Raw genomic sequence first — 26923 nt, 5'->3', positions numbered from 1 at the left:
TTTTGCTTAGCATAATATTCCCTTAGCTCCATCCCTGCCATTGAAAATGGCAAGAGATTTATGGCTCAGCAACATACCACATCTTTATCCATTCATCAGTCAGTGGACATCCATAATTTAGCTATTGTTGATAATGCTGCTCTAACATGATAAGCCACTAATAAAGGATTTATCAGAAGAAGAATAACTTTCTGGAAGATGATGATATCACTATCCACTGGCCCCTTCTTTTATAAGATTTAGGTATCTAGAGTGGAGTCCTAAGAAAGACTAGGATTCCATATCATCACTTGTAAGACTTTGATGCCCTCGATAATTGAACAGGACAGTTTGCCAAATGCTATGAATGTGCAAAAATATTAAGATGCAGATACTGCCATGAGGAACTTTATATAAAATATAAAGGTAAACATTTATATTTTTAAATATCTTCATAAACAGTAATTGCAAAGCAGTAAGTGTCAAATTTGTGGCAACAGTAAGTTCTATAGGAGTTCAAAGAAAAAAGAGACTCTTGTGGACAGATTGACAGGTAATACCTTGTGAAGGTAGTCTTCATTTGAAGGATTAGCACAATATGTATCCCCAAAAATTGAACAAGAAGAAAGGTAGAGGTTGCATTATCAAAATCAAAACATGAGAAATGTGACTTAATTAGGAGTAGCACAAAAAGGAAATAATATGACAATAAAATCTTGTTCTGGTTTTTGAAATCTATACTATACACAAAAGCTATAATATCTTTGAATATTTTCTTTTTACTTTCCTAAGTGCTTTTAGGAAAATATCTAGTATCCCAGACAGATGTTCCAATTGATTTCATTTAGTTGCTCTACTACCTCTGCACACTTGGTAAATGGCCTAGAATTTAGGATAGTTATTGTTCTTTACACAAAATATTTGTTATTTCTAAGTTTAATTTAGAGAGTTTACTAACCATTATAACACATTACTTAATTATGCAGTCACAATAAGTAGCAATTGAGAATATGAGTTATACTTATTTCAGATTTTTGTAATTTTTAAAATCAACAAACAATCTTAAAATAGACCTGATTTCCCAGTTCTTGAAGTGAATTTTAAAATACAATGGAGAAGGAGAGAATGAAAGAATGATGAACAAATGAGTGAAAAATCTCTTTAACAAGTTCAGTTTCCAGTTCAACAGGTAAAGGACTTGTAATTCATACTCCTATCTTCACCCCGTAAAAAAGATGAACAAAAAGAAAATCAGTAACTCCTTTTTGACCCATCAAAGAATTGAGGATACAAAACAAACCACTGCAAAAGAGGGAAATACATAGAAACACAGCTTAACAGAAGTCACAGAGGGGCCGGCAAGAACATTTTAAGTGTAATTGTCTAATTGCTGGAGACTGAGCTTGAGACTAGTTTAAGAGATTTAAAAACTCCCAGAGGCCCAGGCTTAAGGGACCGCTCACTTTCACGAGTTTCTCATCTAGGAGCCACACCAGGTCCTCCAAGTCAAGATCTGAAAAAAAATCCTCTTGTGCTTCTGTTGGAGGAGGGGAAAATTAAACATTTTTGAAGACTCCTAGAGCTACTATTCACCTTAACAAAAACCTGATCTCAAGGGAAATTATTTTACAAAAGCCTAACTAACTTGGGTTTTTTAGAACTTAACTGATTAGAGGGAAGTAAACTACCCAACTCTGGCCCCATCTAGTCTTCCTGTCTCACCATCAGGAATGGATGAAGATGAGGAAAAGGAACCTGAAAAGCACCTGTTAAGGTCCCAGTCCAGGGTCATAGCCAAAGTGAGACCTAACTGTAGAACTATAGAACACTTATCCTTTCTCTGAACATCTTACCACTACATTAATCAGTCTCCTGTATAACAGAAGATTACAGGTGAGCAAGGACTCCCTTTTAAAAAGGAGTCTCTAAGGAGATAGATAAAAGACAAAAACAAGGACACTAGAGGAACTTTCAGCTTCTGACCCACAGCTACAGCAACCAATAAATTCAGCCTAACTCATAGCCAGATAAACCTAAAGCCTCATACTATACATGACCAGCTTTCAACAAAAAATTACAAGGCATGCTCAAAGACCACAAAAAAAAAAAAAAGGTGGGGGTGGGGAGGGAGGCTCTTTGAATAAAAAAAGGAATTTTAAATAACCATTATTAATATCCTAAAGGCTCAAACAGAAAGGAAAGAAAATTCTAGAAACCAAAAGCACCATACTAGAAATGAAGAATGCCTTTGAGGAGCTCAGCAGTAGCTTGGACATAGCTGAGGAAAAGAATCAGTAAGCTTGAAGGTGTCAATAGAAAATTACCAAGTTAAACATCAAAGAGAAAAAGAAAAAATATAGTTTAGCTTAATGACCATTAAGATGTAAACTGCCACACCAGTGGCCCCCAATAACTGATAATGTAGTTCCTCCACTGTTGACTCTGCTTAAGCAAGAGGACATCAGCAAACACGACACAAGTAGAACCTTAATAGATCTTATACTTGATACTTGCTCTCTTGGGATGCTCTCCTGAGACTGCATGTAAAGAAACCCAGTGCAGTCTCCTTCAGAATGAAAGTCTAAAAGGAGAGAGGTCTACTCAGCCATCCCAGCTGACCTTCCAGCTGAAGGTAGCCACAAGAGTGTCAAAACGAACAGAAATTGCCCAGCCAACCTATACAATCCATGGGAGATAAAATAGTTATAGCTGTAAGCAACTAAACTTTCAGTTAGTTCATTAAAGAACAATAAATAATTGCTAAAAGAAGTGTATTCTGCTTTGCTTGACAGCCAAATATGAAAGAGTTTACAGAGATGGACCTTTAAGAAAAAGGTGTGTTTGGGAAGTGCCGACTTAGTAGACAGGAAAGGGAAAGCAATACACTGAAGCAGAAGGTGAAAGATTTAAGAGTAGAAGAGAATATGCTTCCTGATAGTCACAACTTTAATTATGTTCTCCAGGAAGAAGGTGCATGGGAAAAGAAATGACTTTGGTAAAGGAAATTTATAAGGTATTTTTGTGTTTTATATGTATTATAGCCAAGTAACTGTCTCCAAGTCTCTACAGTCAACTAACGTGATAACTACTTAGTCTAATGAACATTTTTAAATTCACATATTTTAGTGAAAAACCTAACTTGCAATTTGGGACTAAAAAATAACCTCGCATCTTTGGTTTAAGTAGCTATGTATCTTTTATCCCTATTTTAGAACTAAGCAGTTTTACTCCCATGTGCTTTTTGTCACTATAGAACAGTTTTGACTAAAATGCTATGGCTAAGTGTTTTGCCTCTGAGAGAGAGAGAGGTCTCCAACATGAAAAATAAAGTGCACTAAAGCATAAACCAAGCTTTCCTATTTAGCTCATTTATATCACATTGTCCACTTCAGAAACCAGAGTTTATCTTTCTAATCCAGAGAATGACGGCTGAAACATAATTGTACACAACCTCAGAAAAGTTTACCTCCTTAATGTAAAGGAGCACTGACCATTAAATTAGACATTCACAGTCAGTAACGCCCAGGGCAATTTGGTTTTATGAGAGTTGTGGATTTGTTTTGTTGTTTCCCTTCAGATTATTTTTTACATGCACTGGCAGTGTTTTTTATCATACCTTCATAGATGCTTTGACCATTAAGCTGTAGAAAAACAGTTACCAAAGTGCACCTGCGTAGCTCAGTCGGTTAAGCATCTGACTCTTGATTTCAGCTCAGATTATGATTTCATAGTCGTGAGATCAAGCCCCCTGTCAGTCTCCACACTCAGCATGGAGTCTGCTTGAGATTCTTTCTCTCCCTCTCCCTCTACCCCTCCCACCACTCATGCTTGCTCACTTTCTCTCTCAAAATAAATAAAATCTTTTTGTTTTGTTTTGTTTTTTGTTTTAAGAAAAGCAGTTATCAGGGGCGCCTAGGTGGCTCAGTGGGTTAAAGCCCCTGCCTTCAGTTCAGGTCATGATCCTCAGGGTCCTGGGATCAAGCCCTGTGTCAGGCTCTCTGCTCAACAGGGAGTCTGCTTCTCTTCCTCTCTTTCTGCCTGCCTCTCTGCCTACTTGTGATCTCTGTCAAATAAATAAATAAAATCTTAAAAAAAAAAAAAGGAAAAGAAAAGCCATTATCAAACTCAAACTACTCAGTTCCAAAAATAGTTAAACATAGAGTTACCATATGAATCATTAATTCCACTCCTAGGGATAATATTCCCAAGAGAATTGAAAATATGTGTCACGTGGCGCCTGGGTGGCTCAGTGGGTTAAAGCCTCTGCCTTCAGCTCGGGCCATGGTCCCAGGGTCCTGGGATCGAGCCCCACATCGGGCTCTCTGCTCGGCAGGGACCCTGCTTCCTCCTCTCTCTCTGCCTACTTATGATCTCTGTCTGTCAAATAAATAAATAAAATATTAAAAAAAAAAAAGAAAATATGTGTCACATAAAAGCTAGTATATGAATATTCATAGCAGAGTTATTCACAATAGCTAAGAAATATAAATGAACCAAATGCCCATTAACTAATAAATGGGTAAACAATGTGGTATATCAATATAATGGAACATTATCTAGCCACAAAAACACAAAACATTGTGGAACATGGATGAACCTCATAAAATATTTTAAGTGAAAGACATCAATCACAAAAGACTGCATATTATACAATTCCATTTATATAAAATGTCTAGAATAGACAAATCCATAAAGATAGAAGGGGACTGAGGCTTACCACAGACTGGGGGAAGGAAGAAATGGGAAATAACAGCTAATAGTTACAGGGTTCCTTTTGGGGGCTGATGAAAATGTTCTGGTATTAGTGGTGACACTTAGACAACTTGTGACTATATTGAAAACCACCAAATTGTACACTTTAAAGTGGTAGACATTGTGGTGTGTGAGTTATATATTGATTTAATAAAAAAAGACATTTAACCTGTACCCCTGGGGATAAAAATATATGTTTATAAAAAATAAAAAATTTTAAAAAAAGACATTTAAAACTATATTCTAAATTTATAACTGGGAAGCAGGTTGACAGATGGAGTTTGAACCAGAGTTCCAAAACTTCCTGATTTACTACAAAAGAGAAATTAGAAAAACTTCCATGAAAAATTGGTGTTACACTATTTTTCAGGAATGTGAAGTTAAAGTTCAATCTAAGGGGAAAAAACAGAAAATATGAGGAATGGTTATATAATAATCAAAATAACAACTAACATTTGTATAGTGCCTTGCAGTTTTCAAAGCACTTTCATTAACTATTAAAAATTAAGTACTGGTGTTGTAATTGCCTCACCAAATCCATGCAATAAGTGATACTGTAATTCTGTTTTTAAGGATGAGGAAACACTCAAGTTCTATTTTTCTGTTATATCTTTAAGCATTTCCAGGTCAAGCTTTGTATCTTTTTCATCTCTGTGTAAAAGGCATACATAGTATGCATTCAGTATATGTTTAGGTGAATAAATTAAAGTTTAGGAAAGTCAAGGGACTTTAGAAACCAAACAAAGCAGTGTTAAAATACTGTCTTTGGCATTCAAATCTTGTTCGCTTTCCATAATACCACATCACAAGTCTCCTGTGTCGGAATTTTTTTTGTTCAAGTTCTAGTCTAAGTTGATGTCAGATTATTATTAGGATGCCTTCAACAGCAATTGTCGATATGGCATATTATATAAGACCTCAGGAAATACTAAAGTTAAATGATTATACAAATTAGACTTAGTTATTTACTACCAAATCTTCTGGTTAGTACAGTGAATATTTACTAAGTGCCCATTAGGTGTCAGCCATAACTATATCCTAGAAATAGGGCATAGAAAGGAATATATCACTAGACTGGAAGCAGCTCTGTACCTCTTTCCATGGTGCTATTTTCAGTCTAGTAGGTGGTTCTCCCACATATTTCATCACTTTATCCTTGTCAATTTTCTAGAAGCTGAGTTCACATATGATTCCAAATACTCCAAAGAAATAAGTCAAATGTTAGTGGATTCCTTCACCCTGCATTATAAGTCACCCATCAACTACCAGGAAAAGAGGCCAATAATTGTTTTAAGAAGCTTTCCATAGGGGCACCTGGGTGACTCAGTTGTTAGACATATGTCTTCGGCTCAGGTCATGATCTCAGGGTCCTGGGATTGAGCCCCACATGATCCCTGCTGAGCAGGGAGCCTGCTTCCCCCCCCACTCTCTCCCTGCCTCTCTGCCTGCTTGTGATCTTTGTCAAATAAATAAATAAAATATTTTTTAAAAGAATACACCATAAACAGCAGTTTAACTTCTAGATTTTCCGTCTAGGCTATCTGATTTGGCAAATATTTACAATGAAACTTATTATGTGAGATAACACAAATTATTACCTCAGGTTGGCATTTAGGTAAAAGAGACTGTGATAATTGGTCTAGGAAGATTTTATTAGCTATATCAGAAACTTACTCTGTTAGCAATTAAAACACACCAGCAGCAAGGGAAAGCAAGTGCCAATGTATTTTTAAATTTTTAATTTTATCATGTATCAATACCTTTTTAATCCATTGGTTTTTATAGAATCCTAACATTCTTGACAACTTTGTTATGAGAAAAAAAATACACCAGTACCTGGAACAGTCTTTCTCCATGCCTTTGCCCTGCCAGGAAGAGGAATGGTATACCAGTCACCTAATGAAAAGAGAACACATTGATTAAAGGAACATCTCTCACTTACAATGGAGAGACTAAAGGCAGGCATGGCATTATACCAGAAGCATGATTTTCTTAGGCAGCTAGAAAATTGAAAACAGGCCATTAAAGAATACAGGCCAATGAGTAAGAGGAAACATTGCTGGCCAAATCGTTTAAATCAGAGTCCCTACGTAATGAAATACAGTTAATATCAAATCTATTTAAGAACATATTTTTCTTTCAAAATCTTCATTTTTCTTAACCTCTAGCATTCATGTTATTATCCAGCTTGCCATTTTGAAAATCACAAGTTTTCCCCACCAAGAAACACAGTTCCCTCCCTACCTGATGGTCTCATAATGTTTCCTTGTAGTAAAATAGAATTTAACATGCACACCACATGAAAAAAAAATGATGATGTTTCTTTTAGCATCCCCCTACAGGCAGTGAAAATAGTCCTCTAAAAATTTCACTCCATCTTTTTAACTACCTTGAATGAGCCAGAGAACCTGAGCTTATTCTAGTATAGACCAAGGGCTAGTCCATATCCATAGTACAATCTTTTTCATGATCGAGTCCTGTGTGGATACAATTGGATTAAACTCTTCCTCAGTAAGTTGATGCCTGTTGTAGAAGATCAGCAAAATACACCAGCCCCATCTTCCAGAACTGCTTAAATAGCCCAGGCTTTAGTTATAGAAGGAAACATCACAAAGCCCAATGCCACAGCCTAGATTTACAAAAGTTAAGAAAGGCCATGTTAACTGGAAGAACTACATATAAAATGTTATGGATTCCCAGATCATATCCTAGGACACCACAAATACAAATCCAAGTAGTAAAAATCATGGGGTGCCTAAGTGGCTTAGTCAATTAAGCATCTGCTGAGAAAGGGTCCTGGGATCCAGCGCTGTGCTGGGCTCCCTGCTTAGAAGGGAGCCTGCTTCTCCCTCTCCCTCGGCCCCTCCCCCTGCTCAGGCTTGCTTTTTCTCTCCCTCTATCTCACCTACTCTCTCAAATAATTTTTTTTTAGACCATAAAAGATCAAATGTCGTTGGATGGGGTTATTCAATGTCCTTAGAAGTCCTTTTTATAGAACAGTAAGACAAACATCACACTTCTTTTTCAACTGAAAATAAGATCACGGGTGATGATGAGAGGTGTGGGCTTTGGAATTAGGCTGCCAAAATTAAAACCCAAGCTCCTCCATTTAGTAACTATATGTTTTTAGTCAAATCATTTAACCTCTTGATTTCCCCATAATCAAGTGGAGATAATAGTACCTACCTACATGCAATTATTGTTAACAACTGCAATAAGATGCAAAAAACACTTGCCGTAGTTTTTGGCATATCATCTGCATTTAATAGCTGTTAATTCTTATTGCTTCAAGAGGGTATTTTCTTCAGTTTTTATACTTTGTCCTCTCTCAGTGTTCTTCATCTCCATTTTAATTGATGTCAATGTACTCTTGATTCAGAGCTGTTCATTTTAGAATAATGAATACTTCTCAGAACAATTTTCTCTCCCAAGAAGAGACATGTTTTTCTCTAAAGTTACATAAAATATTGGTTGTTTGAATGTGTGCTTTTATCTCATTCTTATAGAGATGGTATTTTTCCTCAAGCCAGGGCAGTGCCAGAAGAGTTACAGACGTTACTGTTAGATGCAAATTCCCAGTGGCTTAATCCCTTGCAGGGAGATAGAAATTAGTGTCCTTTTGACTCAATCACACACATACTCACACACCAAGAAGATGAAATTTTAGTTTTATTCCCCTTTCGGCTAGTTATTTTTCCCTTTGCTTCTCTGCCTCTTACATCAGCATATATATAGTATTTAAGTTTTATTTTTTGACAAATTGACATCAGAGCCACAGTTATGATAAAGTTCATATCTGGTATTCTTTTTTTTTTTTTAAGATTATTTATTTGTTTATTTAACAGACAGAGATCACAAGTAGGCAGAGAGGCAGGCAGAGAGAGGAGGAAGCAGGCTCCCCGCTGAGCAGAGGGGCTCAATCCCAGGACCCTGGGATCATGACCTGAGCTAAAGCCAGAGGCTTTAACTCACTGAGCCACCCAAGTGCCCCCATATCTGGTATTCTTTTTTAAAGATTTTTTTTTTTTTTAATTTAACAGAGAGATTACAAGTAGGCGGAGAGGCAGGCAGAGAGAGGTGGGGAAGCAGGCTCCCTGCTGAGCAGAGAGCCCTATGCGGGGCTCAATCCCAGGACCCTGAGATCATGACATGAGCCGAAGGCAGAGGCTTAACCCACTGAGCCACCCAGGCGCCCCCCCATATCTGGTATTCTTGAACAATGAAGTTGGCTTCAGTATCTTACCTCAAAACAGACTGCATGGAAATTATTAAAGTGGGATTTCTCTCCTGTCCTGCCTTCTTAATTACTTTAGACTCTTAAATTACAGCATAATCTATTTTACAATAGCATTAGGCAGTCAGGATTATGTCAGTGTAACATTCTCCTGGAGAATAAGAATGAATCAATTTTTAAAACTGTTACTTTTTAAATTACATAAATGTGTATTTGAACTGTTTTGGAAAGTCAGATTATTATGTAGTCATAAAAGAACATATAGGCATTTGAATCTGGTGCTTAGTATATCACAAATGCCTTTTATGTATTTATCGTTAGGTAGACAATCTTTCTGTACTGGTATCTATGTGGTATAAACTGATACTGTATTTTTTTTTTTTAAAGATTTTATTTATTTATTTATTTGACAGAGAGAAATCACAAGTAGACAGAGAGGCAGGCAGAGAGAGAGAGAGAGAGGGAAGCAGGCTCCCTGCTGAGCAGAGAGCCCGATGCGGGACTCGATCCCAGGACCCTGAGATCATGACCTGAGCCGAAGGCAGCGGCTTAACCCACTGAGCCACCCAGGCGCCCTGATACTGTATTTTTAAGTTGAGAATATGTTATAAGACTCAGGTTTGGTGTATTTGGTGGGTAGAATTCTTTATTCATTCTTTGGTGAAAAAATATGCACTGAGTGCCTAATATATGCCAGGACTGTTCTAGAATCTTATGATATAGAAGTAAACAAAAGAGACCTAAATCTTAGCCCTCATAGAGATTATATTCTAGTAGGGGGAAAGAGGCAGTATATTATGTAATACTATTTAACACTTATCAGGAAGTGATAAGAACTGTGGGGCAGGGGAGGATAAAGCCAGGTAAAAAAGGATAGTCATCAATTTTCTCTAGAGTGTTCATAGCAGGCCTCTCTGAGAAAGTACTATTTGAACAAAGATTTGAAGGTGGTAAGAGAGTTGGACATACCATTATCTTTTGAAGAATATTCTTGGCAAAGGAGAAAACCAGTGTCAAAGCTGGAAGGTATAAGCATCTGTGCAATTGTCAAGGAGCAGTGAAGAACCCATATCTTAGAGCAGAAGGAAGAGAGATTAAGGAGTAAAAGATGAAACTGAGAGCAGATTAGAGGTGACCAGGGAATCGGGAGTTATTGCTTAATGGGTATGGTATATTTATGGGGTGATGAAGTGTTTGGAAACTAGAGAATGCTGGTGGTTGCACAACATTCTGAATACACTAAAGGCCACCTAATTTTTATACTTTAAATAATGGATAATTTTACATTATGTGAATTTCACCCCTAAAAAACAATAAAGAAATGAAATGTAATAGGTGCTTTCATTGAGAAGTAGAAGAAATATACAGTACACCTCTTTTTAAAAAATATGTTTTCTTTTCTATATCATTCTGTAGGTGTCTTAGCATAATTTGTTGAAGAGACTATTCTCTTTTGTTTTCTTTATATTTAAATTCAATTAATTAACATATAATATTGGTTTCAGAGGTAGAAGTCAGTGATTCATCAGTCTTATATAATACTCAGCGCTCATTACATCACTGCCCTCCTTAAATTAATGCCCATCATCCAGTGATCCTTTCTCCCAACCCTCCTCAAACTGCAACCCTGTTTGTTTACTGTGATTAAGAGCCTCTTACGGTTTGGAAGAGACTATTCTTTTATCCAATGAATGTCCTACTTTATGACCCAGTATTCCATATCTAGGAATGCAAAAAACTAATCCTGATGCAGACAAATATTGATGTGCAGGGATGTTCACTAAAACATTATTTATAATGGTGAAAGATTAATCACTTCTTGGCCTTTTGGCTAAGATCAAGTTTACTATCTGCTCTTACCAATTTGATAATAGTTTGACAATAGTGATATCAGTTTGATAATAGCGAAAAATAAGGAGAAATCCATCATCTCCATTATCTCCAACAATAGATTTTTTTCAATGATGATATAAGAGGATTAATGTAGGCAAGAAAATTGGTTTTGGTAATATCTAGATTTTAGAAAAATAATTTTTAAGGACATATATAATAATAAGTGTCTTTTAACTTTTTGTTTGGTTTTCTCAGTGGGATTTCAGTGTTGGAATAATCTTTCTCTCTGCTTACCCATTTTTATTTTTTTTTTAAAGATTTTTTTTTTATTTATTTACTTGACAGACGGAGATTATAAGTAGTCAGAGAAGTAGGCAGAGAGGAGGAAGCAGGCTACCTGCTGAGCAGAGAGCCCAATGTGGGGCTTGATCCCAGGGTCCTGTGATCATGACCTGAGCTGAAGGCAGAGGCTTTAACCCACTGAGCCACCCAGGTGTCCCTGCTTACCCATTTTTAAAGAATTTTAATAATATGAGAAAATACTCATAAAATAATACTGAGTGAAAAGCAATGAAACTAAACTATGCTAATGTGTTTGTGTATGCACATGCCGAGGGAAAAAAATTACATGAGTAAAAGATTGCTAAAATGGGGCACCTGGGTGGCTCAGTTGTTAAGCGTCTGCCTTCAGCTCAGGTCATGATCCCAGGGTCCTGGGATTGAGTCCCACATGGGGCTACCTGATCTGCGGGGAGCCTGCTTCTCCCTCTCCCAAACCCCCTGCTTGTCTCTCACTGTCTCTCTCTATCAAATAAATAAATAAAATCTTAAAAAAAAAAAAAAGTATGTTAAAATATAATTATCTCTTCATTTTGAGATTTTGAATACTTTTATTTTCATTATTCTTTTAATAGTTTTTCAGTTTTCTTATTAAATATACTTTATAGTTTCAAATTTATGTTCTTTGGTCTTCTTAATAGAGTATTAATAATAAATGTTCTTGTCTTGGTTCTTTACAGTCAGGTAATTATAGGAAAATAATTTATATGTCTAGTTTTGTCTCTTAAGCCAGTCTTCTGATAGTGTAATGAAATCAGTATATATTTGATTTTTACTTCGACTATATAATAATAAATTTTATGATAACATATAGCTAATATGTTTTATTTATTGTGTAGGACAAGATACTCGAGTTTAATCATTATCATTCGATTCTACTAATTTGCAATTTATTGCTTTACAATTTTATATACTTATTTAACTTTTTTAAATGCCTTTCCCTAAGTTCAATGTCTCTTTACATTATACATATCCATTTCTATCATAAGAACTATATTTTAAAAATCATGTATACTTTCAAATGATTTCATATTTCTGGGTAATGTGTAGTGATGTTAGCAGAGTCCCACTGAATATTAAAATACTTAGGTATTAATTAGTCTTATCCTTTAAATGTTCAGTTTAATTATGTAGGAAATACCTAGCAAATATATGCGCACATAGGGAGAGACTGACTTTTGGGATGCCAGTGTGAGGAATACATGACCCGGTTCTCCCCAAAAAGGAAAAAAAGGTACTGACCACACAGCTAATATCAACCATTTCAGAACTCTAGAAACTAACCAAAGCCACAGAATGGAGTATGTTGTCTATCTAAGAGGAACTACTAATCCTCAATAAAACTGCAGGGCCTGTCACACTTTAATTTGGGGCTATTCCCACCCAAGCTCCCTTCTCTACTGAGTGGTATGGAAATGCATCTGCCATGAAAAGCCAGTAGTTCACAGTCAGTAAATAGGACTGACTGAATTAAAATTCCCATCCCCAAAACAGTATTTTATCTAAACTAGCAACTCCCTGGAAAATCCCCATTCTTAGGATGTTGGGGCTATTTTATTTGACTTGGAGTTCAGCCCAGCAGTAAAACATAAAATTTAAAAAAAAAAAAAACACTATTCCCCAGGACATTACAAAAAACAACAATCATCTGCTGGCAAAATCTAAGCCACCTAAGCCTAAGACTTCAGGTGTAGTGAAACAAGAGCCTGGCCAACTAAAAAAGGATGTCCTCAGTGACCAGGTAACCATAGGCAACTTTCTAAAACTCCAGTATATTCATGGGGATCTAGAAGGCTATCAACATCCAGAAAGGAAACTACTTCATTCAGATATTTAACCTGCATATACTACCTTGAGGCCCTGCTCAAGCAAGAAATGAAAGCTAAAGCTATTCCATAAACTCCTTGAAGTTTGAGGACATGCTTCCACACACAAATCCTCCAGACAAAATGTGGAAGACATGCAGAAAACATTTCTGAGGAAAACTTGTGTACCAGCCGTTGGTTATACTGATGCAAGTATGCCCCCTAGGAAGTCAGAGTGAAGACAAAAACTTTAAAAATAAGAAAAGAAAAGAACTTTGTGGCAGGGAATGAAAACCTATAGAATTCATCCAGGAAAGTCACTAAACAAATGAACACCAACTACAACAACAAAGAAAACCAACAAATCCTTAAAGGGAGGTGGCTGATACTATAGTTGTTATAAGAAGTCCACTTTCAACACAAGTTATAAGATATGCAGAGAAACAGAAAAGTATGCCACAAACACATTTTAAAAAATAAATAAATAAAAACAAACCACAGAAAATGTGTCCAAAGATATTGGACTTCGTTGACAAGAACTATAAATCAGCTATTATAAATATGTTCAAAGAACTAAAGGAAACCAAGATTGAAGAATTAGGGGCAAGTATGATAACTATGTCTCACTAAATAGAAAATGCAAATAAGGAGATAAAGATCATTTTCAAAAATCAAATAGAAGGGGCACCTGGGTGGCTCAGTGGGTTAAGCCTCTGCCTTCGGCTCGGGTCGTGAACTCAGGGTCCTGGGATCGAGCCCTGCATCAGGCTCAGCATGGAGCCTGCTTCCCCCACTCTCTCTCTGCCTGCCTACTTGTGATCTCTCTCTCTGTCAAATAAATAAATAAAATGTTTTTAAAAATCAAATGGAAATTCTGGAGGTGGAAAAAATAGTAACTGAAGTGAAAAATTCAGTAGAAGGCTTAATAACAGATTTGAGTTGACAAAAGAATAAGCACACTTGAATATAGACCAAAGCTCAGCATACAGTGTATACAGCCTAGGTTTCAGGAAAAAACTTCAGAGGGGTGCTTGGGTGGCTCAGTTGATTGAGTGTCTGACTCTTGGTGTCAGCTCAGGTCATGATCTCAGGGTTGTAAGATTGAGCCCTGCATTGGGCTCTGTACCCAGCAGGGAGTGTTCTTGAGATTCTCTTTTTCCCTCTCCCTCTGCCCTACCCTCACCCCTCTCTGTCTCTTTCAAATAATAAATAAATCTTTTCTAGTAATCAGAATTCTTTTTTCTATTTATTTATTTATTTTTATTAACATATAAAGTGATATTAGCCCCATAAATAAATCTTAAAAAAAAAAAAAAACTCAGAGACCTGTAGACCCTCCATCAAGCATACCAACATATGTATAGGGGATTCTTAGAAGGAAAAGAGAAAAGGAGGCAAAATAAATATCTGAAGCAATAATGAAAATATCTTAAGCAATAATGACTGAAGCCACCCAAATTTGATGAAAAATATTTATCTACTCATCTAAGAAGCACAGCCAATTTCAGGGAGAATAATTTAAAAAGATCCACACATAGTCAAACTGTTACCAAAAAAAAAGAGTATTGATAGCAGCAAGTGAGATGCTACTTTCCACATTCAACAGAGCCTCAATAAGTTTAATAGCTGACTTCTCACCAAAAAACCATAAAAGCCGGGGGGGAGGGGTGACATATTCAAAGTGCTAAAAGAGGAGGCGGAATCTGTCAGTCAGGAATTCTATATGTGGTAAACCTGTCCTTCAAAAATGAAGATATTTAGACATTCCGAAATAAACAAAACAGTTCATCTCTAGTAGACCAAACCTAGAAGAAATGCTGAACTGCAAGGACAACAGACAGTAATTCAAATCCACACAATTAAGTAAAAAACACTAGCAAGATTATAGATAAACTTAAAATATGGTAGTGTCTCATTTCCTATATGATTTAAAAGACAACTGTATAAAGTGATCATTATGAACCTGTGTTGATGGGTAGACAATGTATAAAAATATGATTTGTATAGTTAGAGCACAAAGGAAAGGGGACACCAATAGCTATATTGGAGTTGTTATTTGCACTAGGAATTAAGTTTTTTATTTTAGTTAATATGCTAACTATAATCCCCATGGCAACCATGAAGATAATAATTCCAAAAATAGGAAAAAAAAATAACTGGGGAGGGGTGCCTGGGTGGCTCAGTGGATTAAAGCCTCTGCCTTTGGCTCGGGTCATGATCCCAGGGTCCTGGGATCAAGCCCCGCATCGGGCTCTCTGCTCAGCGAGAAGCCTGCTTCCCCCCCTCCCCGCCTGCCTCTCTGCCTACTTGTGATCTCCGTCTGTCAAATAAATAAATAAATAAAAATGTTTTAAAAAATTACTGGGGAATTAAAATGGTACACTAGAAAACATTTAACAAAGCAGCAATAGAGGAATAGAATTAAAAAGACCTAAGACGGGGTGCCTGGCTGGCTCAGTGGGTTAAAGCCTCTGCCTTCGGCTCAGGTTATGATCTCAGGGTCCTGGGATCGAGCCCCACTTCGGGCTGTCTGCTCAGCAGGGAGCCTGCTTCCCCTCTCTCTCTCTGCCTGCCTCTCTGCCTACTTGTGATTTCTGTCTGTCAAATAAATAAATAAAATCTTAAAAAAAAAAAAAAAGACCTAAGACCTGTACAAAATCAGTAGTAAATGGGAGACATAACTCCTACCTTATCAGTAATTACATTAAATGTAATTGGAACAAACACTCCTATCAAAAGGCAGAGATTGGTAGAATGGATAATCGTATATGAAACAATTATGTGCCATCTACAAGAGACACTTTAAGTACAAAGAAAGTACAGAAAAGTTGAGGGGCACCTCAACTGAACTTTAACTAGACTAAAAGACTCAAATTACTAAAATCCAAAGTGAGAGAGAGGATACTACTTTCCCTTCACAGAAATAAAAAGGTTAAAAAAAAAAGAAGAAATAAAAAGGTAGCTGCATATATATATAGCCAGTAGCAACTCAACGTGATTAGTCATTAGGGAATAGCAACTCAACGTGATTAGTCATTAGGGAAATGCAAAAAAAAGCCACAATGTGGTATCACCTCACAACCACTGGAATGGCTGTGATCAAAAAGACAGATAAAGGGTTAGCAAGGATGTGGAAAACTTGGAACTTTCATACAAATGGTGGGAATATAGAATGTGCAAATATTTTGGATAACGTAAGTTGACACACTAGTGTGAACACGCACAGCAGCATTATTCATAAAAAGATCACACATGTATGACTGTATCCATATGGATCTCCAGAAGAGGCAAATCTAGAGAAAGTAGATAAGTGGTTACCCATAGCTGAAAGAGTAAAGGTTAGAAATAGGATTAACTGCTAATGGGAATGGGATTTCTTTGTTGGGTGATGAAAATATTCACAATTTGTGGTTATGGCTCAACAACTTTTTTAATATACTCAAAACCACCACTTATACATTTTAAATGGGTGATGTTTATGGTGTGTGAATTATATCTCAAAAAGCTGCTTTCTTTGAAAAGTGAACCATTAATGGTAATGAACCAGACATTCCATTTCACATTTTTATCCTTAAAGAATTTATCCTTAAAGAATTAAGTTTTGGCACCTAAATTGTTAACATTTTATCATTTAACATTTGATGAGAGCAATGTTTACAAAGATTCCTTTTTTTTTTTTTTTTTAATAAATTTAGCTGGACAACTCAGCCAGTCCGCACATTTAGCCCTCCAACTACCATACAATGTACTTGGTTTAGGTCGAAGTGCAAACTTTCTTGATCATCTATATGTTGGCATTCCCCGTCCATCTGGAGAGAAGGTGAGTAAAAATTTATTGTCTTTACAATTAATCTGTCTTAATAAATAATATTCACATATCTAAATTCAACTATTTGAATTCAGTTGAATTTGAATCCAAATAATTAAATCTTTTTTAATCTCTTTAAGGAGAATATAGAAAAAGAGAAATAAGTAGTGACCTATCTAAGCTTATCTTACATAGAACACAGCATAATTTAAAGATACAGTTTTCCACCACCTTTAAAATAAACCTCATGACCTCCTGTCCCTCTTTCCTGCTTTTTCTCTTCATCTTCACTATGTAACATAAAATACATTTTATTGTATTTCTTGTCATACCTCACCTCCACTTGAATTTTGCTTCAAGTAGCACTTGTACATTAGCACGGTGAACAGTGCCTGCTACACTTTCAATAAATATTTACTAAATTAATGAATCTATGAGACAAATAGAATCCTTCCCTGAAAAGTTCAAAAAAAATTTTGCCAGCAGGGCCCAGGAGCCCTGTTTGGGGCTTAATATATATATAAATTTAGCTTAATCCATACCTAGGATTTCAATTAATTAAGGAGCACTTAAGCTTTTTTCTTATTTATTTAGAATAATAATTCTGTTTTTAAAATATACTAGATGTTAATTGCTCTTAAATTCTTTTTTCAGTCTATACGAAAACAAGAGTGGACTGCAATCATTCCAAATTCCCAGCTAATTGTCATTCCATATCCTCACAATGTTCCTCGAAGGTAATGTCCTTGCTTGAACTGATCTTGATAAAAATACTGTCAACTGAGAATCACTGGTACAGTTACATGTTTTTAAAACTCTCTCTGCTCCTGCTGTGTTCCCATGAGTCCCATCACTTTAAATGACTAAACATTCCCACATAAAAGGTCCCTGATTTTTTTTATGAAGAACAAATTAAACCTTACTAGAAAAACAGCAAGTTAATTAATTAGGGATTTATACATATTCTGCTTCAATGAACGGATCTTTAGTTTACTAGCTATAAATTCTAAAATTTCAGAATGCTGAATTTTTTAATAAGCATTGATCTTTCTCAAATAAATGCTTGGGAAGTGTGTATGTCCCACAGTGGTTAGGCATAAGTTTTAGAGTCAAACAGACCTTGGCTAGAAACTAAGATCTACTGCTGAGGGTCAGTCTCTGCACCTGTAAAGTGGGAGATAGGTAGGTAGGTGCCTTAAAAGGGGGTAGATGAAATACACTTAAGACAGTGCTCAGCACTGAGTAAGTTTTCACTGAAAAGTGAAAACTGGTTTTTTTTCCTTATTAGCAAAATATATTTTTTATAGGAATAGCATTTAAATCTAACTCCTTATCTTTGTTCAGTTTTCTTTAATTACTAGAGTGATTCCACTATTTTTAAAAAGTAGGTGATAAAGGTATTGAGTAACACTCAGATTTCACTGGGAAGACTATAAGTTGTTCTTAAGGCTAGTCTGATATCAATATGAAAAAATAACCAAAGGGAAAGGGTGTAATGTATCTATGAATATGTGACCAGTGTGGTCCTGCTTTGTTACATTTCTTCTCAAAATGGAGGCTGTACTGTTACTTACTAAATTTTTAGATGGAATTGAATACAATGATTTGCTAGAACCAGTTCATGCCAGCTCATGAGCTGATTGTATACATCTAAAATTTTATACACTAAAATCAGCTATGATGGGAGTATTTACAACATGAAAATTGGCAACTGGCACGCCTGGGTGGCTCAGTTGGTTGAGCAGCTGCCTTCGGCTCAGGTTGTGATCCCAGCATTCTGGGATCGAGTCCCCACATCGGGCTCCTTGCTTGGCAGGGAGCCTGCTTCTCCCTCTGCCTCTGCCTGCCATTCTGTCTGCCTGTGCTCACTCTCTCCCCCTCTCTCTCTCTGATAAATAAATTAAAAATCTTTTAAAAAAAAAAAAAAAAGAAAGAAAGAAAGAAAATTGGCAACTGCCAATCAAGTCTTTTTCCCCACCCCAGAGAGCCAGTTTACCAGCATACTACAGGATGTCTCTTATGGTGGATTTAAGGGCTTTAGAACCAAACTACTTAAGAAAACAATTTATTACAACATTTGCTTAAAATAAGATAACATCAGTAGAGGGGCACCTGGGTGGCTCAGTCAATGGAACACATGACTCTTTATTTTGGGGTTATGGGTTCTGGTCCCATGTGGGGTATAGAGATTATTTAAAAATAAAATATTTTTTTAAAAAAGACAGTATCACTAGAAACAATAATAGTCTGAGTTCAGATATTTTTTTAATGAATCTGTATTATGTGTTTGTTATTTTCTCTATACATGAAATTTATAACAAAACTAGAAAATGTGTATCATGAGTAGGCAAATGTATGAATTATGGTACTTCTGAACATTGTAATATCATGACATAGAACAATCTCTTAAAATAGAGTGATAAACAAAAGACAATAAAAGGAAAATGCATTTTAGAGTATGTATAGTAAGAAACCATTTGTGATTTGAAAAAGATATATGTGCGGGGCTCCTGGGTGGCTCAGTGGGTTAAAGCCTCTGCCTTCTGCTCAGGTCATGATCCCAGGGACCTGGGATCGAGCCCCACATTGGGCTCTCTGCTCAGCAGGGAGCCTGCTTACTCCTCTCTCTCTGCCTGCTTCTCTGCCTACTTGTGATCTCTGTCTGTCAAATAAATAAATAAAATCTTTAAAAAAAGAAAGAAAGAAAAGAAAAAGATATGTGCATATATATTTATATACGTATAAAACATCTCTGGGCGGATATGTAAGAAATTGATAAGAATGACTGCTTCTGAGTAAGAAATTAAGGACTGGCCTTTCATCCAATTTTTTTTCTTACCAAGATAACTATTTTCATGGTTTTTTAAAGTCTATTTAAGAAGAACTACCAAAAAATCTCAGGAAAGAATTTTTTTTTAAGTATGAGGTAAGGTACTGAGAATAGTTAACCTCAACTAACAGTATTTGTTTCCCTAGTTTTCTTACTTTTGAATTTCTAGAAAATTCTAGTATAGTTTTCTTTTATAATCTCAACATTTTTCATGTTTCTCTTGCTCTTTCTGAAGAAATGTTCTTTTCAAATTTATGTACATAATAAAAACTGAATTGATTTTAGTTTGAGGTATATTTTGAGATTTATTGACTAGAGGCTAACTTACGGATCAATAAATTTTAATTACCCCAAAATAAGTCAATCGCTACTTGCTATTCATCAGAATGATCTTACTTTTATTAAACTTTTGAAATGAAAATAGGCTGAATGGATTAAAAAACAACACCCATCTATATTCTGCCTACAAGAGACTCACCTCTTGTGATGTAAAGACATGCAGAGACTGAAAGTGAAAAGAAGGGGAAAATGTTTCATGCAAATGGAAACCAAAAGAAGCTGGGTAATCGTACTTACATCAGACTAAAATAGAATTTAAAGCAAAGACTATGATAAAAGACAAAGAAGGGCATTACATAATAATACAGGAGTCAATCCAACAAGAGGATATAACAATTGTAAATATTTATGCACCCAACACAGGAGCACCTTAATATATAAAGCAACCATTAACAGACGTATGGGGAGAAATTGACAGTAATGCAATAATAATAGGTGACCTTAAAATGAAAATATATCTATTACCTATTTTCAGAGAGAACAGAATTCTTTGTATATAACCACCTACAGAGTTGATGATATTAGACCCCAATTTTAAGCTTTTCAAGATATCCAAGTGCTGTATTATATGGACTGTTTTAAAAGAAAGAGCTAGTTCTATTTATACTAAAGTCTGTCTATTGCCATTAACACTGAGGTACTAAAAGTGATTTTTTTTTTTAAGATTTTAACTTATTTGACAGACAGAGATCACAAGTAGGCAGAGAGCAGGCAGGGGTGGGGGATGGGGGGCAGGCTCCCTGCTGAGCAGAGAGCCCGATGTGGGGCTTGATCCCAGGATCCTGAGATCAGGATGTGAGCCAAAGGCAGAGGCTTAACCCATTGAGCCACCCAGGTGCCCCTAAAAGTGATTTTGTAAGAAGTCTCAACATCATTGTAGTAATGTAAACCCTCCAGCATGACACAGAAATGATACAAGTGTTTTTACACAAGCCGTCTCACTACACCCACTGAGATATATGGCTGTTTTAGTTGGCCATAGTACCTATGTAAACAGGGGTCAAAATATAAGGTGATAGGAGATCTTGTCAAAATCATGTAACTGTGTAGCCTTAGAGTCAGGGTTTCAAATTCAGCAAGTAAATTAAGATGTAAAAACAGTGTCTACTAAGATTGTCCTAAGTGTCCTTAATAAGTTTACTTAAGAATAATTCTCATGGGATCAAAGAAAAATAATGAAGCATCTCATCAAAAATTCTATCCAGTTCTCTGAGTAAAATCTGAACTCTGCAGGATCATCAATATTCTTAGCCCTATCTAAATTTAATTGCTGTTGTTTATTTATAGTGAATGGAGAGATGGGAAAATGAATTAATGGATGAATCAACTGATTCATTAATTAATAGCTATTTGCTTTTCAGTCTTAGTAGAATTTTATTATTTTTCAGTTAAAATGTATAATTTTATGATTCTTTTTTATCTGCAGCTGGAGTGCCAAACTGTATCTTACACCAAGTAACATTGTTCTACTTACTGCTATAGCTCTCATCGGTGTCTGTGTTTTCATCTTGGCAATAATTGGCATTTTACATTGGCAGGAAAAGGTTTGTTCATTTAAATGAAACATTAACTTTTATTAATTTGTATTAGTAATACATTGCTCTTTAAAAACACTATATTTTAAACTTTCTTCAAATGACTTGATTTTGTGATTTTTTCACATTCTATCCATAATGTTCTCTTATTGATTATAATTTCTTTCATCTCTTTAAGTTATTAATGTCTCTCAGCAATTCATACAAATCACAAGAAACTAATTTAAAACTTCAGTGCTGTATAATAGTAATAAAATGATCACCCAGAAATTACTGGGTATATTGAAAAATTTAGAAATAATTTCATGAAGGCCTGAAAAATGATAATTTTTTTTCTAACAAGCCTGTGTTTATTATCTACTGATAAAGCTATGAACACATTTTTCCAGGAATAACATCTATGGCTATATAAAGAATTAGAGCACAGAGAGGCTAAATGATTTTCTCAAGGTTTGGGTGGAAGATAACAACTAAAGTAATAAACATCTTTTCCATCTATAAAGTATGCTTTGTACTAAACTAAACATTTTTTTCTTTAGTATCAACCCTAAATAATAATTAAAAACAACAGTCCCAAGTGTAGGTTTTTTATACAATATTTATGAGGAGGAAAAAGGAGGCTATCACATAAATTTACTAGCAGTTTAGATATAAATTGAAAAAGCTAATTTCTATGAAAATGTCAATATGAATTAAGTACATGAATTAATATGAATATATATATTAGGGCATATAACATATAGCAGTTTCCAGCATTGTTCCCAAAAAAGGGCTTCTTCGTCCCATAAAAGTGTTTTCTTTTGGATTGTCTTTGGATTGTTATGTCCATCATAATAATTTTTTGGTAACTAAATTTACTGTGAATTTTAGCTGTTTTAACTTAGGAAAAAGAGATCTTAATTGTGATAAATGTCCATAGGTTTGTCTCTTCCTAAAAAACTACTCCTTTATACATCAAAAATGACAACAGAAACTTATAAAGTCAGTTAATTTTAAGATTGCGACTTAAGACATAAAATAAAGGATGATCCTACATACTTTTGTCCAGAAGTGTCAGAACATAGTCTGAAGTACTACATAGCTCTAGACCTATAAAGGAAAGGAAATTAATTTCATTAATTTCTCAGATCATCTGATTATAGTGTAAACATTGTAGACTTAAAATAATAATGATGCAGTGGCTAAAAATTGAAGTTTAAATACAGATACAGATTTGACCATGCATACTCTCCTGTGATACTGTGGTTCATCTCCTACCTCTTTGACCACTTCTCTTTCACCTAGCTGGGTGCTCCTTTCTACCATTTCCTAACCACAGTGTCTGCCCTAAGCCGTCTTCTTTCTACACTTTTCCTGCCAGTTTTATCCAAAACCACAGTTTCAAGCTATTACCTCAAATATCCCTAACACTCGTCTGTCCCTAAAGTTCTCTTAGCCCATTTCCAGCTGTCTCCATGACATCTCTACCTAGATCACTCACAAGCACCTTAAAACAAATATTTTAAAGCTTTGTCTCTCTGCTTTCCTACTTACCTATAAAATTTGATCAGTTGCCCTCTGATTCTGCTTCCATGACAATCCATGCAGCTGACTCCATTTCTGCATTTCTACTCCCAGGGCTTTAGGTTCAGCTCCTTGTCCTGTCCAGTCCTGCCTTACCTCCCTGAATCCATTCTCTCTCTTTTTTGTTCCATTGATCACATTGCTGCCCTCTAACTCATCATCAGATTTAGCCTTAGTCATGTCACTCCTCTGCTCAAAAATCCCTGCCTAAAATGTGTCAACTCCTTAGCCTAGCCTTGATAGAACTTCCATGTGACTCCACCATATATCTTTCCAACCTCGCTTCTTACCAGCTGCTTTCACATATTCCCTCCTCCTGCCCAACTTCCATGATTGCACCTGTTCTACCCCAGCTTGGAAGGAGTGCCTCTCCCCCTGCATTTCCATAAACACCATCTTTTCAAAGCTTTCCCTTTCCTCACTCCAACCTAGAAGTAATGTCTCTCCAAGAATATTAGTGACAGTTTTCACTTTTTTCCCTAAAATACAGTTATTCAGTATGTTTTGGTGTTTTTTTTTTTTTTTGAGAACACGATACAAAACTAAGGATTTTTTTAATCCCTCAAAATACAAAGCACAGTACTTTGCTGGGAGTGGAGGGTCAGTGAATATATGCTAAATCAATAGGCTAAGGCCAAAATAACTAATGTACCTTACCTAGATTCATTTATTAATATTAGTGCTTATAATGGGAAAAATATAGTTCCATCCTTGTAGAATCTAATGTTTACTACTACTTTCAAATAAATAATAAATGATAACAAACTAAGTATTTAAGGAACATTTCTTACTGGTTTTTAAAATTAATTAGTGGGTTATTAATTATAAAATAGGTACTGTAAACTAAAAATTTCATGATTATTATGTAATAAAATCACATCTTTTATCTACTATTTGCCTAGAGATTTGTTTTTTTAATTACTTTATATTTCAGAAATGAGTGTTTTCTTGACATTTTCCTGTTATTTATAAACTAATCTAAAATTCTTTTTCAGAAAGCAGATGATAGAGAAAAACGACAAGAAGCGCATCGGTTTCATTTTGATGCTATGTGACTTGCCTTTAATATTACATAATGGAACGGCTATTCACTTGATTAATTGAAACACTAAATTTGGCTAATAGAAGAAAATAAGAGATTTTGAGTATTATTTATAAATGATGTCTCCTTTGGTAATTATTGAAAAGTATTCAAATAAATATGGTCTGAATGTGTCACAAGGTCTTTTTTTAAAGCACTTTGTATACAGTAATTTGGGTTATTTAAATGTGCTGTACATTTTTGTTACTTTGTGGAATGTGTTGCATGTACTCAGGTGTTTCTGTATTTATAATCTTACTAGAATAATGATGATGGGAAAAGACATGTATAAATAAAAATAAATGAGCAGGGATTTTTGTGTTCCACTTGAATTGGTCTTGCTTCTTATTCTAACATTGCAAATTACGCCTTTGTGAATGTATCACAGATAACGTTATTTCACCTTAGTCACAGCAGGTGATGACACACGGGCAAGAGCTTAGATACTCTGGCTTTGGAATTGCAGTCCAGCAGGCTTGCCTTAAATTCTGGGTTCCACCACTTCCAAGCTGTTTGAATTTGGTTGTTAACCTCTGTGAGCCTAAGTTTTCTTGTTTACAAATGGGGCTAGTAATACTACTCAGCTTGGGTTTGTAAACATCAGATGGGATGATGGATGTGGAGTGCTTAGCTTGGTGTCTAGCACAGAGTTAGTTAACTGCTCAATAAGTGGTACTTGTCATGATTACTATTATTAATTTGTTGTTGTTGTTTTTTTTTACAAACTTCTAAAACTAATTATCAAAATATATAGACTCAATAGAATGTAATTTTCAAGCATGAGGAAATCATATTCTTTGGGAAAAGTAAATTCTTAGTGGCTGGCATCTTATATGACAATTTTATTACTTGCTCATATTAACTAAAAATTATAGTACCCTCCAAGAATTAACATGCACTAAAATTTTTCATTTCAACACTGATCCTTATCATGTGATAATGAAGAACATCTGATTTCTTGAAAGGAAACTGCTATAGATAGCATCTAAGAATGCAAATCTTCGACCACATTTTTATGCTCAAAAGCATAGAGTCTCTAATTTACATTCAGACTTCAGTGCAAATTTTTGTGAACTTAACCTCACCAAAAAGTTACTTTAAGATTTAAATCTAAGACTGGGAAAAGTTTATATATCAATGTTAATTTTCTAATATGCAATGGACATGTGATGGCTATAAAACACAAAAACTTACCTAATTTTGTTCTTCGTGTTCTTTTTTTCTTTACAGTTCATTGAGAATGGCATGTGTATAAGTGGTTTACTTTGTGTATCTGAGCATGTTAATATGTCTCCTTAATAAATACTGTGTATTGAAACAAAGTATTTTGGTGAGTTTGTAAATATTTTTTAAGTATAAAGTCTAGGGGCGCCTGGGTGGCTCAGTGGGTTAAAGTCTCTGCCTTCGGCTCGGGTCATGATCCCAGGGTCCTGGGATTGAGCCCTGCACGAGCCCCGCATCAGGTTCTCTGCTCAGCGGGGAGCTTGCTTCTCCATCTCTCTCTGCCTGCTTCTGCCTACTTGTGATCTCTGTCAAATAAATAAATAAAAATCCTTAAAAAAAAAGTATAAAGTCTAAATCATTTATCTGCATCCATTGCCTCCTTGTGAGTTCACGCAAGATAGGAATCCCCTGACTACAGTACTCCCTTACTTTATGAAACAGTTATCAACAGCAACACTGCCAGGCACACACTGACCTAAAGACTGTTAGGCTGAGTATCTCTCAAATAATACAGCACGAGTTTTAAAACTCACTTGGAGTCAGGGGCTATGAGGAGTATATTATAAGCCAATAAAATGTTAAAGAGCAAAAAAAAAAAAAAGAAAAAAAGAAAAGAAAAATGAATACTTCACAACTCCTTTAATAAGGTTAATATTTCCCTAATACTACTACCCAGTACCTTACAAGAAAACTACAAACCAATATTCCTCATAACATAGCTGCAAAAATCCCCAACAAAACATTAGCAAATTGTATCCAGAAATATAAAACCAGATATGTAATGACCAAGTAGGTTTCATCCAGAAAGCAAAACTAATTTTACTATTTGAAGGGGGAAAAGCAGTATTACCGTATTAATAAATCAGAAAAACCACCTTTTAATCTTCTCAATAGACACAGAAAGAAAACTTAAGAAATGTAACATCCACTTCTGATTTAAAAAAAAAAAAATCTAGACAAACTATGACTAGAATTTCACTAACTGTAAAAGGCATTTTCTTTAAGAATCTGCAGCTAAGGGGCGCCTAGGTGGCTCAGTGGGTTAAGCCTCTACCTTCCGCTGGCGTCATGATCTCAGGGTCCTGGGATCGAGTCCCACATCGGGCTCCTTGCTCGGCGGGGAGCCTGCTTCTCTTGTCGCTGCCTCTGCCTGCCTCTCTGCCTGCTTGTGTGTACTCTCTCTCTCTCTATCTCTGGCAAATAAATAAAATCTTTTAAAAAATAAATAAATAAATAGAATCTTAAAAAAAAAAATCTGCAGCTAACAACATACTTAATGGTGAGAGACTGAATGCTTTCTCCCAATGATTAGGTACAAGACAAGGATGTCCTCTCCCATGGTTACTTTCCCACATAGTACTAGAAATCCTAACTAAAGTAATAATCCAAGAAAAAAAAAATAAAAGGCACACAGATTGGAAAAGAAAAAATAAAACTATCCCTATTAGTAGATGACAGGAGTGTCTAGAAAATTCCCAGGAATCTATACACACACACACACACACACACACACAAACTACATCCTAGAACTAAGTGAATTTAGCAAGTTTATCAGGACACAAGGTCAACACAATCATTTAATATATAAACATAATGAGCAA

The 26923-nt window shown here is 35.5% G+C and overlaps 1 protein-coding gene and 1 pseudogene across 1 annotated transcript in view; both read left to right on the top strand.

Moving 5' to 3' along the window:
- Positions 1–25420, top strand: part of ITFG1 (integrin alpha FG-GAP repeat containing 1) — a 293792-nt gene extending 268372 nt beyond the window's left edge. Inside the window, exons 15-18 of the mRNA XM_032326067.1 lie at positions 16638–16762; positions 17405–17487; positions 21346–21463; positions 24013–25420. Of these exons, the coding sequence (XP_032181958.1) occupies positions 16638–16762; positions 17405–17487; positions 21346–21463; positions 24013–24072 (386 nt within the window). The 3' untranslated portion in view covers positions 24073–25420. The remainder of the gene's footprint in view (positions 1–16637; positions 16763–17404; positions 17488–21345; positions 21464–24012) is intronic.
- Positions 10777–10892, top strand: LOC116580389 (annotated as a pseudogene).
- Positions 25421–26923: the final 1503 nt, after the last annotated feature.

Source organism: Mustela erminea, chromosome 19 (assembly GCF_009829155.1).
Source record: "Mustela erminea isolate mMusErm1 chromosome 19, mMusErm1.Pri, whole genome shotgun sequence".
NCBI lineage: Eukaryota > Metazoa > Chordata > Mammalia > Carnivora > Mustelidae > Mustela > Mustela erminea.
The sequence above is the reverse complement of the archived record's forward strand: the minus strand, read 5'-3'. Positions and strand labels throughout refer to the sequence as shown.